We start from the raw sequence: 20,535 nt of genomic DNA, 5'->3' as shown, positions 1-20,535 counted from the left end.
CTGTCTTCAGAGTTGTGCCACTTAACCTGAAAATTGTATCTGTTCCTCTGACAGTATGGATTTCTAATTTTCTTTACAATCCTGCTTTAACAAAGCTTTAAGGCAGAAGGGCATCTTCGTGCCACATGTAGTAGGTGCCTGGCTATAATACATAATTTCATCCCCAAATATTTTCCAAAGGCAAGGTTTGTTTATTAACTGAACCCCATGCTGAGATTCAATCAATCTAATACAGGCAGAGTTTGAAGTTGAACATTCAAACGTATGCCCATATATCTTGGGCATATATCTTACATAATGATGTTGGCCCCAGACATCTTTCTGGGTTTGTTTATGTCTGTTATGGATTCCCCTCATTATCCATGCTGTTTGAGGGATTCCCTATGGATTCAGCCAGTTTATTGCATACTTTTTTAATTTTATGCCAAACTGAATGTTCTGAGTGGCAGCTCGTATGGTAGCTCTGTACAGCTTCCTCTCAAATCCAGAGATGAATGTTGTGATTAAGGTTAAATAAAATAATAAGGAAACCAGTGTGCTGCAAAAGGGGATGTAGGAGAATGCCCCAGGAGAGGCGAGAGGGCTACAGAAGTAACGCGAATGACAAAAACATTCAGATGTTGACTACTTTTCTGATTTCTATTCCTTTTAATTATAATTAACAATTAGAGCAACAATTCTGTGATTTACAAGATCTTCCTTAGTGAACATCTATAGCAGTAACACTGGGAAAACTCATTTATTAAATTTCATCAGAGCAAAGGGATGGTTTAATATGCCAGTCGCTAAGCACATCTGTGCGTGCGCGCGACTCCCAGTAAAATTAATTGGAGTTGCATATGCAGATCACCGGAGAACAGAGCCTTAAATACAGCAAGCAGGGGCTGGCGTGGGCCACGCTCTGCTCTCGGGAGTGGGTCCTGCTCCACCGAGGTAGGGGGAGTTTTTGAGGCTCTCCTTGAGAGACCGATGTTGCCCTTATTGTATTCAGCGGCTAGTACACATTTTGCTCTTGTCGGGGAGTTTACTGGGAGTAATGTATGGCCTGGAGAAACTAGAGCTAAGAGACAGGTTTTTTTTATAAAGCCTTTGCATTATGAAAAAGGTTGTTTTCAATCCGAAAACGAGGATTTATAAACACTTAATTCATCAGTTCCCCATGCCTTTCATTTGAAATAAACAGCCGGCAATATTATTTTAAAATAAGGCAGAAGGTGTAACGAAAATGAAGTAATGTTTTGAGAAATATGTGATTGATGATTAAAAAACAGAGAGAGAAGGGGGGTGGGGGGGTCAGTCCAGCATTCATTAGTCAGGCAAAACTTCTATTTGAGCGTGCATTAAGTCAGGAGGACCAGACAGCGTGTCTGGAAAATTATTCTTTCCTTGAGAGTAGTCTCTCAGAAATATTCCCTTGTTTCTTAAACTGAAGGCATCCTTTGACTGACTTAGTTATTTTTTTATCTATTGATGCTAGAGAAAACAAAAGAAACTTTAAAACCTGGAAACATAAACATCATTGAACCACCCACTTAAAAAAAAAAAAAAGGGGGGGGGGGGTGGAGGGAAAGGGAAAAAAAAAAAAAAAGAAATCACAGTGGATGTTTTCCAGGAGAGAACATGCTATGCTGTGTGAAGGGGGCTAGTGTAACAAGAAGTCATCTATTCTTGATTTCTTTAGACAGCTAGAGCTTTGTGCCTTGTCTAGTTTCTACATTTTAAGAGCTTGTTCTGTGTAGCAGAAATAATACAATAAATGGGTTTAACCACATTTGTCTCAGCTAGACAGTCTGCTTTGTCAAAGATTGCTGGTACAACATAAACAAATTATGTGTTTGTAGTGCTTTTCAATGAAAGCCTATCTAACAGAGCGGAGATTGTGTTTCGGCAGCTGTAGATTTAATCTCCTACCTGTCAGTTAAAACAGGCATTTCCTGAGCAGATAAGGCCTGGCTGTGGAGGGGGGACAGCCACAGCTGGACAAAGGGCCATTGTTGCCGCCCGATAATGCTATGTAGATTTGCCCGTGGTGCGTTTCATCACACGAACTCGGTTGTGGAGGAGCCGGCTCTTCACCGCGGGTTCAGCAGGCAGAAAGTGAACTGCAGCCCAGCCTCGTGCTCCTGCTTCCCACCGACCGCCGTCAGCAGCTGAGGAAAACAGCCCCGACCAAGAGAGCAGAGTCACCGTAGCGGGAACTTGATCGGAGGATTCGTGGCAGCGATCAGTTTGCGAGCCAAAAGCTGGCTTTAAATAACGTTGGAGTTCTGACAAATCGGGGAAAGCCAGAGAATTGGGAGACTGGCATTGCTCCTTGAATATCAGGGTAGTCTGCAGACAGGCAGCACAGCAGTGCGGATTTAGCTTTGAGGGGAAGCTGTTGCTGGAATTTTAACACCCAAACTTGGATAGGAAATGCCTAATGCCCCCTTTAAAAATTGCTTTCCTGGTTTTCTGCCTTATTTTACCTTTTTAATGATTTTGTTCTTTCAAAATGTTTTTGTGGATGAATCATAAATGCTGTAGGAACTTGAGGAGCCAATATAACTGCCTTGAGCCAGACACAGTTGGCGTAGGAAGGAAGCAGGCTGTGTGTATGTCGCTAGGGTTTGAGAAGCTCCCTCTTGCTTACTCCCAAATCTGCAATAATTACTGTACACCTAGCAGTGGCAATCACCTCAGTCACACTGTGCAAACACGCCAGTTTCTTGGAGCTGTTTCTGAGTAAAGATGGTCAGATTGTGTCAAAATCTGAGGAATCCTAGGAAGAGATGGAACAAATTAATTTTTGCATGCAATCAGTATTCTGATTTGACTTTGATCTCTAGACACAGGAGTTTTCTGCCTTAAACCAGTCCGCCACGTAATTGCCTGTGATAACCCTTTGTGTTTCTATCTAGACACTCCATAAACATCCTGTGATTTCGGGAAGTTATCTGGGTTACTATTCTGCATGAAATCTTCTTCAGAAACATACAGAAACAAGAATATTTTCACTAGATGTGAATGTCTCCTTTGACGTGGCCTCTTGGATATTATCAATTCAGGGTTGAGGAGAAATAGCAACACTGGCTATTTGGAGGGAAACAATAAGGGAGAATATATTCACAAAGGAATAAATACCTGAAGAAATCAGCCACAGGACTGGGTGGGGTGGGAAAGGCGTCTCCTCTTCGCAGCTGTGACTCACCTCCATTTTTGTATCCTGCCAGCACAAAAGCATTCAGCAAAACCCAGTGCTGCTGGCATGTACCTGCTCCAAAGCTGCCTCATTCTGAATTTTCAGCAGAGCATGTCCCTCGTTATCCATAGCTTTGCACTTTGGGTGGCTCTCTATACAATTGAGCAAGAAGGTGTAGAGGTTACAAGCAGCAGATTATAGTAGAATTGTTTTATATCCATTCTGCATTGTCACTCCTGTGGTGGAAAAAGAAATCAGGACATTTTGAGTAAGTGTCTTCCTGTGTACACTGCAGACATGATACGGTCTTTGAGCTTGAATTAATTAATATTTGTAAAGAATTCAATAGCTGTGTTTGCTTTGCAATGTAGTCACAATACAATGTAGTTACAAACCTTGGGATGTTGGTGAGAACAGAAAACTTTAAAGGCAATGTGCTGATCAGGCTGAAATTCTTCCCAGTAATGAAGTAAATGGCAGAACACCTATTAGCATCAGTGGCTCCTGGATTTATCATAATTGAAAAAAAAAAATCTCTTCTTTTGTTTTACCTTTTATTTATTTATTTATTTATTTATTTATTTATTTATTTATTTATTTCCTTTTAGCCTCTATAAGGAAAAAGCTGTTTTGATCAGAGGCATTGAAAGATGTTTCTGTTTTCCTTCCCACTTCTCCTGGAGCTATTATTTAAAGCAAAAGACAATCCTTCCTTTAGCAGTCATCAGTGTTGATTTGATGATTTGTTGCGCTGTACATTGCAAGCCCTACGTAGGGAATTAGTTTCATGTTAATAATTAGTGATGGCTACTACTCAAAAAAAGAACTCTCTTGAAAGGTTGTGGGGGAAAACTGCTTGAAAGCACCAATATGAAATGCAAATTTCAAAGCATCCCTTGCTCTAATTTTTTCCGTCAACAGAAAATTTCAATGTACTCCAAAAATCTTGCATGTTTTCATATCACCATAAAAACACAAGCTAATAGGGAATTTCTGACATAATTTATGTTTAGATTTGAGCTCAGGTAATGGAGCTTCTGTATATAAAATATCAACAAGTATCATTAGGCTGCAATATTTTTCATATTTTGGCAAGAATAAGATGAGGTGCAAATAATAAACATACATCTTCACTAGTCTTTGGAAATATCTGAAATAATTGACTTGCTCAGTCTTCTGTGATGGCTTGGTGACCACTAACCGTGACAATTTGCATAATAGTCAACTCTTCACTTCTGTAGAGATAACTGCTTGTATCTGATTAAAATTAGGACTATTTTAGTTCTCTTGACTTTTCCAGAAGTTGCAGAAATAGAGATTTGCTGTTATGCTTTAACCAAACAAATGCACACATGGGGATAACAATATGCTGAGTTTATGCAGATTTTACAACACAAATCTGAATAAAATACCCACTAATAGACCCTTAAGGAGTAATAAACACACATGAATTTTCCTTAGTTGCACTTTAAAGTGATTTTAACATACTACTAGACCTTAACAATAATATTTAATTGACAAGATTATGCATTTGTATGGATTGAAAAGGTGGTAGATCTCTAATTCCAAATGAACTATAAATTCACTTTTGCATAACATGTTTTATTTATTTCTGTACAGCAGAGATGTTCTCCATCCCTCCTAGTGAGAGTTTCTTAAAATACAGACAATTTAAATAGATTTAATTACCATTTATCATACTCTTAACTTCATGAGATCATCTTTAGTTGAATTCTCTATTTCCAGGTAGTCAAGGAGCTAGATAAAAACAGGGAAATATAATAAGAAGCTAATAGAAATGTAACAAGATCTAGTGTTTTAAACTGTTTTGTTTTCTGTGTGGTTGCTAGTATTTTTCTGTTGCTTTCTTCTTTATTTCCTAAGTAGGTGGAATTTATGTTTAGTTCATTTAAAGTTTCAAAGTAGTGAGGAAGAAGTAATAAAAACTAAGGATGCTCTATTTCGCTCTACGATCATGGCTGCAATTTTCACATTAATGTTGTGGCCACTGCAGTGGACTTAAATCTCCAAATCGTGCTGAACCATTGGACAAATGGAAAAAGGATAGGGAGGAAGAAAGGACATGGCAGTTAGAATCCATTTACAAATTCTGCAGTGGGCTACATATTTTTCATACTGTTTCCCATATGAAATGTTCTCACTTTGCAAGTCCATGGTATCTTTTTTACAGTTTATTTGCCAGCACTCCCCCTGGGATCTCATTGGCAGACATTTTCTTTGTGGCTCATGTACTTTCACTGAGAGGAAATATTTTTCAATTAGACTGTAGATAATTAGATGGCAGATAAATTAGAACGTAATATACCTCCCTGTATAGATACAGCTCTAGTGATTCAATATTGCTAGCAGGAGCAGAAAGTAGCCAGTGTATAATTTTCAGTGTGGGAGCTCTGTCAGTGCCATTTTCGGTGTGTTAGCTGTGATGCAGTGCCTGCATGGTCACTTTTGGTCTGCTGGAGCCCGTCTTCCTTAGATGCTCACTCCTTCTTTTGCAGCCACAGATGATTCCCTGGGATGGCTTGTGCTAGACAGGATTTCTCACTTGAGCGTTTGGAACCGCTCTCACATATTATTTTAACATTAGAGAATGTTAGGCATTGACGGTGCATTAATTCAAAGCCTTGATAGTTCATCAGTTACATTTCTGAGGTCAGAACAAAAGGCCCAGCCACCACAGGCACACAAAATAGCCAAAGCCTTTACAACTGGTCAGTTAACCCAGCCTGACAGTCACTTGGCTTTGCCAGAATGGCACAAATGAAACAACCAGACCATTCAATTTTAACCAGGGACCTTTTCATTTGTTCAGTACAATTCTTCTGCAGTCTGCTAAATAGACCATTTTCAGGGATCAAAAAAAGGCTCAGTCATAGCATGATTTCATTAGAATATTGTCAGAGATGGAGAGGAGATTTGGGCATAAACCTGCAAAAGATCTTCGTGCATTACTGCTTTTTAGCATTAAGTGGTCCCACGGACTATCATGGACACACGTGAGTTCTGCCAGGAAATGCCCCTACTTCTTTGTGCAACACGGTGCTTGCTTTCTTGCTCTGTTGCCAAAATGATCTAATTAAAATAATATCAATTTAATATATATTTTTTAATTTTTTCTCGGACAAAGAACAAGTAAAAAGCACTTGTTTTAAATAAAATGCCAATGGTGGCATACAAACAATAGTGTCGTATATCATATTCAGACTACTTAAAATGCAGAAGAGGTAAATACATATACTGTGCAAAATATTTAAAAACTTGTATTAGTATTGTGGGCACAAACACTGCTTTCAGTACCAGTAAGATTTTTAAAATAAATAAACCTACAATGTAACATATTGACTTATCGGATATAACCGTTATTTTCCATCTTATAAACACATATTTTGAGCATTCTGGAAATACACATTTTTAGTTAATATGCTGCTGCCTGGCAAACTCTTCTGTTACACTGAAGTATTTAAAGGAGGGAGCAGAACATTTCAAACGCCTTTTTACTAATGGAAATTAAAAGCTTGATGATTCCACAGACAGGATAAAGTTGTAGTCTGGCTGTACCAATTAGTCAAGAAGTTCAAAAATCTTACATAGAAATTTAAGTTTAAACTATGAAAAATTTGAACCCGCCTGTGAATGCATTAGGTTCTCACAGAGTCTACAACATCACAGTATTTACTTAGTTCGGGAACAAAAGGTACTAAACATTTTAGACTAAATTAAAAAAAAAAAAAAAAAAAAAAGGCACCTCAGTTCAGAGATTTCAAGGAGTGGTTTCTCAGCTGCCCCGTGGTGGTGTAGTCCTTTGGATTCAGTAGAGATCTCAAGATTCTGTAAGTTGAGAATTAGGGTCCAGACCTTTTGTTGGCGACAGAAGTCAGGGACAATGGTTTTAAGTAGCGGTATCGGATTATTCTGGGCAATTAGGGTGTATTTGGCCTATCACACTTCAATAGAAAAATCTTTTAGCAATGGATAAAATATTATAAAATCTGTGCTTTCTCTTAGTGCCACCTACTTCTCCCTTTTACTGAAGCAAAAACCATGCAAGAGAGGCAACTTGTCAAGCGCAATCCTGAAAGGCTAGCGAAGAATTCAGCCACCCCTACAGGGTGGGATTTCGTTCTGCTCCTGAGGCCTGGGATCATCACAGCTACACAGAAATGCGTGGGCTGCCTTTTTGCTTGCGCTGTCGCCATCCTTTTCTCTGAGTGCCTTTGCTTCACTAGCCACAGTGTTAGTTGTTTTGGAGGCAGTTTTTCTTTTTTAAAGACAGAACCCTTCCCGTTTCTTAGTCACACCAGACGAGCCGTGTTCCCTGTCCAGAAAAGGCAGATCATTTTCGTTCAGGGCATTACAGAGGCATGCCATATCACACTGGCTTCCATTTTGCATGCACAGCACTAAACGTTGGTGACTTTCTAACAAGGAGGATTGTCCAGCTGGCTTTGGAGATTAGCATTCACAACACTGCAGATTTGCCCAGTTTATCAAATGGGCCACTAGCTTGTATTATTTCAGGGAGAATCAAATTGGAAGTTGCTTCTTGAACTAATCAGGGCTGATTTGCTCTAAAGTTGCTTCCTGACTTAGATCTCAGGCAAGGAAGTGCTGTAATCAGTTCCCAAGGGCTGTCAGAGTTGTGATGGGATATTAAAGGAATGGTGCGCTACCTTTTAAGAGTTCCCTAATCTTCGTGGCTTCTCATGTTTAGCACAGTTAAACCTGAGCTTGTTGCATATAAAGAGAAGTTAATCTTACGAAGTATCTTTGTATAAGAGTTTTTATTTGTGGCTGCAGAACTGAATTTTGGAAGGAATAACCTCAATATTCCTTTGAGGTTTGTTACAGTTCAGTTAAAGATATAGATGGGCAGAATTGTTCAAAACCAAACATTTATTACCCATCACAAAAAAAAATATATAAATAATCTTCATGAAAGAGAAAATGAGTCCCCCTGAGTGTCACTGTTTGCATATTAGCCCATAGTACAGGCTCTGCCAAGTTACTCTCTGACTGACTGCTGCAGATGCTCTTTCTCAAGTATTCTGAGTGAGATCTTTAGTGCAAGTCTTCAGGGACAAACAATAGCACCTGTTCCTCACAAGATAGCAGCCCAGTTAGTCCATTCATGTATCTTTAATGAAGCTCTGGGGCAGATGGCAAAAAATGGCATCATCAACAACTTAGCACAGAGGAGACAAAAGGGGAAAGCGCCGATCCAACAATACACTATTTTTATGAATGTGAGGAGACAGAGTCGAAGTGTTTCTCGGGCATCTGCTACCGTCTTGGTTTTCAGAAAGACCTGAGGAACAACTGAACAACTCAGCAATTAAAATTTCTGGGCATGTAGCCGATTTTATGAAGTCCGCCAATCAATCCCTCCTCCCAGCTTCTCCCCCCCTCAGTAAAATCAAAATAGAAGAAGAAGAAAATAATAATAAAGAACAGGGAAAAAAATGTTAAAAAAAAAAAAAAAAAGGTGTCTATCATTGGTATTCATTCTTTATCTTTAACAATACACTTATCAGTGATGCTTATACATTCGCTTGCCTTTTAATGCTTGCTTGTGCTTCTCAGTTGACCTGTGCTGAAAATTGACATCTACGTATAAAATAATTTAGGCTGAAACCAGCATTGACCCAGGAATAGTATTTCATATGTGCCAGTGGGAAGACCAGTGGGAGGGAAGGGCTGCCGTTCAGTGTGGGCTTGTTTCAGTCTGTATAGCTCTGCGAAGCGTAAGCTGAAACTTGCACCCTAAGTATAAGCTGCATTTAGTCAGAGGTACGGCGATATATATAGGTTGGGGGCCTGATCCTGCATTCAGAGCGGTACTTGGAGGAAGGATAGCAGACAGGCAGAACAGGCAGTGGGAATTCTCCACACCTACAGAATTCATTTGAGTGTCTTAGTAGGATATGGCTTTTGGATCTGGTGGAGGGGATCCAACTCCACAGGATTGCCTGGGGAAGAGGCCAGTGAGATGACCGTTGTAGGGTTTGGCCCTAACTGCATGTGTCAGATGACTTTTATGATACTGCGGTGCCAAGTGTTGCTGTGGGTATGTTTGCACCATCGCTCTAACCACAGTACGTGGTCTGATCTCTCCTATGCCTCGGTGTCTCGTAGCCAACCCCTGGGAAACGCCGGCTGCGTGTGGTGACTGAAACCTTGGGCCCATTTGATTAGACTGCAGTTGGAAACTACTGGGAATGATTGTCAATTGTATTGTTTTGAATTCCTACAGTATCTTGTAGTTGTTTCTTTCAGACAAAGCCTATGTTTTCATTTGCTATCCTTCTGTAGAGCCAGGGTAAAGTAATACTGTGCAGCAAAACTAGCACCATTTTTTCAGAGGTAAATGCCTGTGCTGGGCACATGGGGATCAACTCCAATCTAACCAAGTTTAACTCATAACCTAAAATGCATAGCCAGGCTTACCTCAGCTAAAATGAAAGAAATAGCTGCTCAAAGCGAGTTTCTTTCACGCCCCAGTGCCATAGCAGTAATTGCACAAAGACCTTTTTATTATAAGTTGATTTTCCTGAGAAATGGATTCAAAAAAATACTGTAAAGTGTTTATTTTTTGCTTGACCTTTATTAACCTACATCTTAGGGCTTTCCCAAGAGAAGAGTTGTTGGTAAATTAGCCCTCATAGACACACACAGTAGCATTTCTGCACTGCATCAATGGTTGTGAAAGTAATGGGGATGTGACAAGAAAATTTGGCACTATTTAAACAATGTCATAGGTCACCATATGGGATTTGACCAAAAAAAGTTTTTTAGGAATTAAAAAGAAAAAAAAATTGCTTGAAGTGTACTTTAACTTTTTAATAGTATTTAATGCCACCGATTTATGGTAGGATGAGGGCAAACTTTTTTTTTCTGTCCCAAAACCAATTTCTTCCTAAGTTTACTAGCTTTGATATATAAACCATTATATGTTTACTTAACTACTAATCAGACAAATCATAGTCAAATGCTTGCATACTTGTGGGGTTCAGGAATGAAGGATAAGAACTCTTTGTGACCCTAGCCACTGTCTCTGAAACACGTGTAGCATAAATTAAGGTACTAGGAAATTAGAACGTGGATTTAACAGACATATTTCCCATTTTCTATATGTCGAATGCAAATCCTAATACCAAGTGAAGTATTTTCTGCTTTTGCATGTTTGTGCTCTTTGATACATTTATCAAGGTCAAATTAAATTTGATATAGTAGGATTTATTCTGCAATGCTCTCTGAATACAGCTCCATAATTACCAGGCTGCATGATAGTGCATAAAGCTATAAAAGTGCTTAGACAGATGAGCAATTTATAGGTTATAGCGAGGTGTGTATGGCAAAGGATGTTAGTTTAATTGGGAGCCAAGATGTTGGAGCCTTAAATCTTAAGAGCTGGGGTGTTGTCTAGGAGACTTTTTAACACTGCGGTGAGATTTTGAAATACCATACCTGAGTTGTTGGTAATACATATGAACAATACAATGTTGTAAGATCTCAGAATTAAAATTACCCTAAGGATACTAAAATTTGAACATCAAACTAGTTACTGCAGTGTTAGGTTACTTCTAAAATGCTTGTCACTCTGCTGTCTGTGACCAGAAATGAGAAAACTTGTGAAAATTTAATAGAAATGCATGGAAATAGATTTAATAGAAATGCATCTTCTTTTTTTATAAAAAATAAAAATAAAAATGTGGTATATTCAAAAGGTTTTGTACCTTTTTACCTTGTGCCAGGACTGGGAATGTTAATTAAAAAAAAAAAAAGGCAAGAAGTAGGAAAATGTGCAGTTCACTGAGGCTGCTACACCTTTGACACTGAGGGAAAACAATGTTAGTGAGGGCTTTGATGTGATAATGTGAAATTGGCAGGGATTACATTAAGGAGAAGGTTCCGTGGGACTTTGTGAACACAAGAACACTATCAGTATTGGAGAAATACCTGTCAAGACAAATTTGTGCTATTTCTGATCAGAGGCTCTCTTCTGTTTAGCAGGTTCAGGGTCACATGCCTCCGCTCATGATCCCAATTTTTCCACACGACCAGCGGACACTGGCAGCGGCTGCTGCAGCCCAGCAAGGATTCCTCTTCCCCCCTGGAATAACTTACAAGCCAGGTAAGCTGACAGGGATGTGAAGCTATTTAAACATTTAAAGATATTAACTGCAGCTTCTTATGTGATCTGTCTCATGTAGATGATGCTACGCAGCTGGCGTAGCTGGTTGGAAATAGTGTGAAGTCTTGCAACTGCTTAGAAGCACTTCTGGTTTGATGGAGTTGGATGGAATATTGGTTATCGAAACATTGTCACATTTTTTTACTTTTATTTCCCACAAAATCATTTCCTTCAAATATTGGCCTGCTCATCTACTAATTTGCATCTGGTCTGCCCTGTGCCATTATACAAAAGCTATGTATCTGTAATTAATTATGTTATCTTCAGTATACTTGTCTTGTGCCACAATTCTTACTCTTAATTAGTGATAAAAGTCAGAGCAAGTATAATTTAATTATCAGGCTTCAAATGGGCAACTTTTTGTTTGATTTCAATCTGAATAATAAAAGGTTTCAGTAGTTCAATCCCAGTCATCATTCAGGCTTGTAACAGGTCACATAACCTTGCAGTGAAATATGTTTTGAGATGATTTAGCAAATGTTATGATTTCTTTCTTTTTTCCTCAGAGTTTACAGGACTCCTGGGGAATTCAATTAGGGATATAATGGTTTGAAGCTACTTTCAGAGTCTCCTTGTAAACAGGGCTTTAAATGTTTAAAGACACGTTGCCAAAGGAATTCAATGTAGGAAGATAGTTAAGTAAATAAAAGTCAACCTTATTTTCATTTGTACATTCTTTGTAAGTGACCTCAATCCAGAAGCAGCCACCTTATTTTGCTCATTAATAGTATTCCCTGTCAAGCTGCCTTTAGCATATTAACCTGATAACTAATAACTACAAAACATAAATACCAGTTTCTCTTTTTTTTTTGACATTAAATATGAAATGTACAAAGTAAAGCATTGATCCTACTCCCCCTGATGTTGGTGGTGTTTGTGCAGTTGACTGCAGCAGGAGCAGGGTCATATCCAAAGTAAAGCTTCATAATAGATGATATAAACAGTGAACTAATTAAAAGGCAGGTTGAACATAAAATCTCTTCTAGCAAGTTTACTTAATGTTGGATGAAGTGAGGCCAAGCAGGATTTCAGCAAGCCTTTCTGTTTGTCCAACTCCCTTCTGCGTCTTTAGTCTTGAGACATTCCTCTTCGAACACCAAGTATTTTTAAAACAGAGAATCTTTTAATTATCTTATTTTCAGTTTTAGAACCCCCAAAGTTCTTTTTCAATTTGCCAAACGGGCACTGTATGCAGGAACCAGATAATGGAGCTCTGAAGGGCAGCTGGCTCTGGGAGGCACAGGCTGATGGTTATTCACACGTATCACCACCTCACTACTGTTGGGGACCAAAGTGAAGAATATTTTCTCTCCAAAGACACGATAAGAATTGCCACTTGTGGAAATTGTCTTCGACGCCCTTGTTAATACCTTTCGTCTGGGAGATGAGAAAAAGCCTGTGCTTTAGTTTCCTTGCTTCTCCCATTTCAGTTGGAGATGCTTTCTGAATAGGGACTATTAAGCTGTTGGTTGTGCATCTCCCTGGAAGGTGATATGTGAAATCACATCATGTTGCTTTTGGCTCTGTAGGTTACTTAGTATGATAATGACTCAGGAGGAAGAATACTAGCATGAGTTTTTGCACAAGAACAGATTTCTGCAGTTATCACAAGGTGTTCCTTGCAAGACCTATCCTAACACTTTATCAAATTTATATTGCTTTAACTGTGATCCTGTCGACCTCATAGCAGAAGGTGATAAAGCTTTAGGCCAACTTTTTACTTGCTGGATTGAAGAAAAAGCAATATGTAACAAATTTTAAAAGATTGAAATAGAGGCAGAAGTCAAGACCTAGCATCTCAGAACAGACCTAACAGGAACACAGCTAAGAAACTTGCTAGTGTGTTAGTGGTTTTATCCAGCTGATGCTAGTAAAGGCCAGAAGTCTCAATGATCTGACTATACTTAGTGGCTGGCAAGAAATGAGAATATTTACTCTATTTATTAAATTTTACAGAATGTGTGGCAGAGGTAGCTAGGCAGGTTAGTAGCTTCTGGTGGAGGAAGATCATGATTTAAAAAAAACATAACTACAGTTGCTATTGATTAATTCCTATTTTTGGCACTCTCAGCACAGTAGTTAAGGAATTAATGAAACTGGAGATTAAGTTACACTCTTTCATAGAGAGGGTTCTTCAAAGTCATTTCTGAGGAATATTTATGAACTTGACTGCTACTACCTGTACTCTTCTACCTTTGTGAGAAATGAAAGTTTCACCTCTAGAACTGTCAGTTTGGAACTCTCTCATACTTCTGAGGAAAGATGGGAGATGCATTAACCCTTCTGAGACTTAGAGGTTTTTTTTGTTTGCCTGCTTGGTTTCTATTTCATTTTACTCTAGTTTGATGTAGGCAAGACTGAGTTTTGACAGTACCAGTTTTCCTTGACATTCAGAAAATACAGTGAGAGGGATTTCACTAATAGGAGCTGTGGGAACTGGGATCTTTTGAAACTCTGTGCCACTTAGGAAACGTCAAATGATTGCGTGCACGGAGCCATTTACTCTCTTAGCCTGCAAAATGGGCTAAATAGAAGCCATTTCTGATTTGGAAGCAGCATGTTGGTGTTAGTGTGCCAGGGCAGCCAGGATAAGGAGTCTTGGTGCATGGGTGGGGTTGTGATTATCGCAATCACTGAGGGCATAACTACAGATATATGCTCATGGGCCAAGTGGGAACCACGTGCATGGCTGCTTAGTTCAATGTCAAGAAGGCAGCTTGAGTACCGTTGCAAATCTGCATTTAAACTCTTCCTTGAAGTAAGAAAATGCTATTCCTGTAACTAACAGTGGTGGGTTATGCCCTCAACAGAAAGATCTCTAGAAGAGAAAGAGAATTTAGCAAGCTCTGAGGCCCTTCCAGAACATACCTTAGTGGATCCTGAACTCCTGGGCTCTAAAATGTCATTATGAATAGAAAACTCATGGAATTGCTGTTATGATTTGCTATGATTGCTGATATGATAGCTATAATTTGTATCTGACAGAACAGTTTCCTACTGCCTAGCAGGATCTATAACATCAGGTGGCAGTAGCCTTCTTCCTCCATGTTTTGGAACTCTAGGAAGTAAAAGAGGGCAAAGTTAGCAAGAGCTGATGACAAGTAATAATTACATTAGAAAAAAAAATCCCCAAAGTCCCATGCTTCCTTATGTATCTCAAAGTCATGTAATATAATTTTCCGGCATGGTAAGTACTAATTGAGAAATCAGAGCTGCATAGACCACCTAATTAATTTTTTATACATATTTCAGTATTTATACTGTATACTGGATTAATTAAAACTTTAGGATGCTCTGCATCTCAAATGACTGTTGTGACTATTGACCTGCAGGCGCTTGACGAGCTTCGTAGAGTACCTGGTTGTGTGGATTGCCCCTTATTCCAGTGGGAAGCCGAGAGTGGCAGCTGTTAGGAAGCTAATACTTGCCCCAGGATGCCACACAGATAATGTGATTATTTTGAATTCCAAGTACAGCAAAGCAGCTACTCTGGCTTTATGACTGTGACCACTATATTTACTACTTGGAACTGGTGGGTAACATAAGCATTGTTATACCTTTTCTCGCAGTGCAAATTTCCCTTCACTTAACTAAGTACATGAATCCAGGAGAAGTCAGTGGGCTTGGAGTATCCTTGAATATGATGAGTGTTTCCCCATTAGTGCCCTGGGTCAAGTGGCAGTGAGTGGGATGAGGAGGAAAACAGCTCCTGCCTCCATCTTGCAGTGCCTCAAGTGTTACTTCCTTCCAGGTTTATGGCTAAGAGGCAACAAAGAAGCAGGATGATGACAGAGTAAAGGTACGGGGTAATGCTAGACAGCAGACAGACCATTCTTTGAGCTACAGAGTGAGGGTGTACTCTGAGTGCAGAGCAAGAGGGCCACTCTTTGTGCTGGCTGTATGTTAGCAGTTCATGCAACCTGGAAACCAATGACCCCTTTTGCTTGATAGTCTTCTGAAAATGTTTTGTGTTCTGTCAGGTATTTACCAGATGTGGAAAATACCTATGAAATATATTAATGAAAAGACACTTCGAGGCATGGAGATTGTAAACCTCTAAGTGTTGTTTTTTTTTAAAAAGAAATTTTAGAGTGATCTGCCACAATGTATTTTCAAAGCATGTCTTCATATTTCATATCAAAAGTGTATAAAGACCATGATTAGAATGGTTGAGAAGAAAACCCTATATGCCCACCTAGGTCATTCTGTTTCATACACTAAAATAATTTGCTATAATGGCAATACAATAAAATGTGAAAATTCAGAGTATTTTCCTGGTCAGTGGCAAAAATAGTAAGAAATAAAGGTAAATTTTTGTCATGATTCTGTTCTTGCTGTGGAGCAGATCAACAGTAACTCCTCCAAAGTGTCTGAAGACAAAATTAGATAAAGCACGACAAAAGAAATTGTTAGACTTGCTGTCATCTGGCTTGACCTCAGAGCATTCCGACGCTGTGAGATATTTGTCATAAAACTAATTAAACTCATTGATTACGATAGCTAATCTGCATAGCTAGCATCTTCATAGGTCTGCTGGGTTTCACTGATACCCATTGTTGCAGTTTCCATTTGGAGTGGGCCTTTCAGAAGTTTTTCCTAAAGCTGGAAGGTGGCTTAAATTTTAAATAGCACAGTACCCTATTTTCAATAAGCTGCTGTTCTTCTTGGCAGGTGAGAACAGAAAATGTACATCAAATCAGCTGTGTACTGAGTTGGCTGCGTATCTTTGCATGGCAGAGGTGCTGCATGAGTTTCATTTCTAATGGAAATTCCCCAGCGCTTAGTCTGTCACGTGTTCCCTGTGGGGTTCTACTGGTTGGAACAAGGAATCTGTAACCTCAGGATCTGTTTTTGCAAACCATATGTGCCTCACTCCTAACTATTGAGAGCTGGAAGTGGTAGTAGGCAGCTGAATACTTTCAACCAGGATTCGCACAAACGTTCTCTCCCTGCAGGCAGACAATTGTTAGGGCAACTGATTTCACTGAGACGTGAGGATGGCAATAAGGCAGTGCTGTGGCAAACCCTGCTCGGATCCTCCCTGTTCAGGAAGACCTGAAGATGCCTCATCAGGCAGAGGAGATGCTGCATAGTGTTGCCTTAGCCAGTTACCTGTGTTAACCTCTTCCTCACTCTTGATGGCCCTGCACACCCAAAATGCACATCGAGCACGGGCATATTGCAGGAGTGGACATGTGTATCCCTGCTGCATCCCAGCATGTTGTGAGCAGAGGTACGCTTCCCTCTGTCTGCTCATTATGCCCGGAAGGGTAGGTCCTGGAGTATGTGGTCTGTCACAGCTCTTCCGCCGCTGTTTCCTATTATTCTGTGATTATACAAGGAGAATGTGCAAGTGGCAGTTTGAGATCCATATGTGAAGAGACAGGTTTTAAGTTATAATCCCCAAATGGCCAAACCATCATCAAACCAAAAACTTTGTGAGTCAGATGAGGAGAGTCAGTTTGTGTCTTATAGGTGTGTTTTTGGAAATATGGGTAGGAAACCAATGACTTTCCCTACTGTGGGTCTCACAAGAGCTGTCTCTTCTTTTGGCCAGACTTCCTTCTTTTCCTTTCAGCTCACAAAGCCACGGTCTGGAAAGTAAGTCCATACATCTTATAAATAAAATCCACTAGGCTTCATCACTTCATCCAAGACAAACTGAGAAACATTTATATTATCTCTGTGTCAAATAGCATGGTACGATTGTGTGCTGCTTTATTCGCTTGGAAATGTTGCTCAACCTGACAAATGAAACAGAAGTCTGGCATGCTTTTCCATGGCTTGTAAACACCAATTTATATATAAACAGCAGCAGCCAAATGTAAATAGACAATCAACGCAGCAAGGAGATTGAAGAGATCAGTTTGCAAAACATGACAGATTTTCTTCTTTTGGCATTCTTCGCAGTCCTGGTTATCAAAGGCCAGCACACACCAGTACCTAAAGCAGACCTGTTTGAACATGTTCTGTCTTCTTTTGTATAAATTTAAAAGAATGGATCCTCACGCAAACATTCCAAATTAAGGAACAAATTTGAAAAAAGTTGCTACAATATATTGACTGATTTCTTGCCAAGACAGCTACTGAGAAGCTTCTTGATCCATTCTTATGCTGGGAAAATTAGAGGGGCAAAGTATGTACATTCTGTAATTAATAACTAAAATCAACCCATTCCCTGCATGCTCAGTTTCCTCAAGGGGGAAAAAAGAAGATACCTTTGCTCTGCTTTTACTGCTTGGTGTCAGCAAAGTATTCCAAAGCTGACAGAGTATTAATTTTTGTTCTCAGCATAATGGCACTACTAACACACTGGGACTTAACCATAATTTAGGGTATTAAAACAAGGAAAAAAAAAAGAACAGCATTGTGTGTTCATAATAAATAAATGGCGTAACTATAAAATTATACTTTCCCGTAACAAAAGAACTGTAGCCAACAGGTGAGCAAGAGAACACTACAGGGTGTGGTAGAGATACTACTGAGTTAATTGTGAAGCCAAAAACTCTGTGTGTGTGTGTGTGTGTATAAAATATCTGGCTATTTCAAACCATAGGAGCGTGACAGCTGTGAAAAAGGAGTGCCGCAGGGAATTCTTCTAGAGTTTGATTTTTTTTAAAATATGTTTGACATGGAAAATGTTTTAGTACAAATAAAGCAACTGGTATTGAACTTAAAAAGTGTATGTGGAGGGGGAGGGAGAAAGAAGAGATTGCTGTGTGGAACAGGAATGAATAATTCATGATATTTAAAGAAAGAATGCCTCCAAAATGTTCTGCAAGGCAGTTCATGCTGATAACTCGGATGGTTATTTCCCCCCCCATTTAAAGCATCATTAATTCAACATCTTTGTGATTTTTTTAAAACGTTGTAAGATATTTCTGAAAGAAACATTATTTAACTTAGATTAGGGTCTTATTTATTCAGATAATTTCATATAAATATCAAAGAGATGAGTAGAATTGCTTAACCATAAAGAGACAGCTTTGGTACTTTAAGAAAAGATCTAGGCTTTTTGTTGCCTTTTTTTTTTTTTTTTTTAAGGAAAAACAACCAACCAACAAACAACATCACTGCAAACTAAAATCAACCTCATGGAAGGGGGAAAATAAGAGGAGATATTTTGAACATTACTCCATAGGACACCAGTACAATATAGTGTTAGTGAATGCATTGTAGCTGAGCTCCCTGTGCAATCAGAAGCCAATTGTTACTGGACTGTGTACAAGCTCATACTGTGCTCAATGGCCTGATGAGGTATTATGGATATGATGCAAAGAGACCTTGTGGATTAGACATGTACAATTTATTAAAAAAGTGAAACAACTGAACATTTAAACTGAGCTGAACACAATAGCACTTCAGGTGGTAAATAGGAAGAGTTCTGAGGAAGCCAGTGACTGCCAAGACTTCAGGTATCACTATTTATTTGAGGGGGTTGACAAAAACAATCTAACTCACGGAATGTCCTGACTGTATTATTTTGGATGTCAGTATTTTCTGTCATTATTACATTATGCTTTCAGCATGGAAAAGTTCACACAAAACAGACCGATTATGATAAATCTCAAAAATGTACAGAAGAGCAGCCTGTTAAAATGTAGCCTACAGATAGTACGTAACACTGACTTTAAATAAGAAGCTTGAGATGAGGTGAGACTCCATTAAGTCATAGTTAGTGTAATTTATCCTTCACTGTATTAATTTTTCTATTACAGACTTCACTGTTAAACTGCTCCAGCCTTCATTCACCCTTTACATGGACCAAGTCTCAACAGCACCGTGCAATGTAGTGTTGCACTTATTTTGGATCAGTAGTATCTCTTGTTTTCTGAAGTATTTGCTGACCACTCAATGCAGTCAGCACACGTTTTCAGTTCCCAGAGATATTTTTTTTTTTTCCTCTGTGAACCACTGGGGTTTCCTCGGCTTTCTTACCTGTGTGTCTATGGCCTTAAGCCCCATTTTATGCCCAAGCTTACATGCCTGATTTGAACATTGCTTTTGAAAACGAAAATCATGAGTATCACATTTATGTTTTGCCAGTTTGCCTACCAGCTATCTGTTAACAAAAAAGTTCCAAGGGAGCGTGGCAAGTCTGTGCCCAGCGAAGCCTTTTGTTTTTGCAGATGTTTAGGCTTAGAGGAGTGCTGTGGAGCACAGGCAATCCTAGGTCCATGTTTGCACTTGTCTGCTGCTATTCTCTGTTCATTGTCTGAACCTGCACGCATTGTTCTCCCGACAGGTGATAACTACCCTGTGCAGTTCATTCCATCAACAATGGCAGCTGCTGCTGCTTCTGGACTCAGCCCTTTACAGCTCCAGGTATGTGCCAGAACAAAAAAATGTGGGATCGAAGCCAACATTTTAGGGGAAAACTGCTAACCAGCTGTATGCTAAATAATAGTCTGAATGTTAAATAATTTTTGAGCACAGCCCAGGAGGATTAACACCTTATGTACTTACGGTACTGCAAATACAGCAATATGTGGCCAACCTTGCTACTCTGAGTGAAAGACATTCTTCTGTGTATTTTACTTCAGCAGAGTTAATGGCATATTTTTAATTATACGATGAGTTGATGGGAGACATGTTCAAAGATATTTTTCTACCTTATTTTGATTTAGGCTTTTCACTATAGCTGCACTGTGCTATGTTTAACCGGGGCAGTGAGTGTATCAAAACCAATGTGTGTGTGTGTTTGTTATTTTTTTTTTTTTTTTTCTCAGACAGTGTGGGGTTGACAATACAATAAATTGCAAACTCTTTTGGCTTCTGTATTTAGGTAATCTCTACCTTTCCATGCATTAAGCTGGTCAGATGCCAAGCATGGTCAGGAGCCTTGGTTTGGTCGTTTATTTATTTTTGGCATATATAGAATGAAATGTTGTGAAAGAAAGATTTATGTGCCATATTATTAGCTAGCTTTTTTTTTTTTTTTGCTGCAAGAAGTTTTTAATTTCACAAGAAAAGACACAACAATGTCATAAATAATGAAGAAACAGTCAAAAGCTTTCAGAGTTAAAATGTGTGGAAAGGAAGTGACAGTGAACATGAGAGGAAAGGCCATTAAAGATGCATGTAACTATTTGCAAGTAAACCTTTGAAACCCCTGTTAGAGCTGGGTACAGATTTGAAGTAGGAA

General features: G+C 39.1%; 1 protein-coding gene across 5 annotated transcripts in view; it reads left to right on the top strand.

The window, feature by feature from the left end:
* Nucleotides 1–20,535, top strand: part of SOX6 (SRY-box transcription factor 6) — a 373,900-nt gene that overhangs the window by 263,446 nt on the left and 89,919 nt on the right. For 4 of the 5 annotated variants that reach the window (XM_084287862.1, XM_084287861.1, XM_084287858.1 and 1 more), the window contains 2 exons: nt 11,207–11,330; nt 19,636–19,715. In XM_084287862.1, coding sequence (XP_084143988.1) covers nt 11,207–11,330; nt 19,636–19,715 — 204 coding nt within the window. The remainder of the gene's footprint in view (nt 1–11,206; nt 11,331–19,635; nt 19,716–20,535) is intronic. The other variant, XM_084287859.1, reaches the window with a different exon arrangement.

The sequence above is a fragment of the Netta rufina genome (assembly GCF_964035555.1).
Source record: "Netta rufina genome assembly, chromosome: 5".
NCBI lineage: Eukaryota > Metazoa > Chordata > Aves > Anseriformes > Anatidae > Netta > Netta rufina.
The sequence above is the reverse complement of the archived record's forward strand: the minus strand, read 5'-3'. Positions and strand labels throughout refer to the sequence as shown.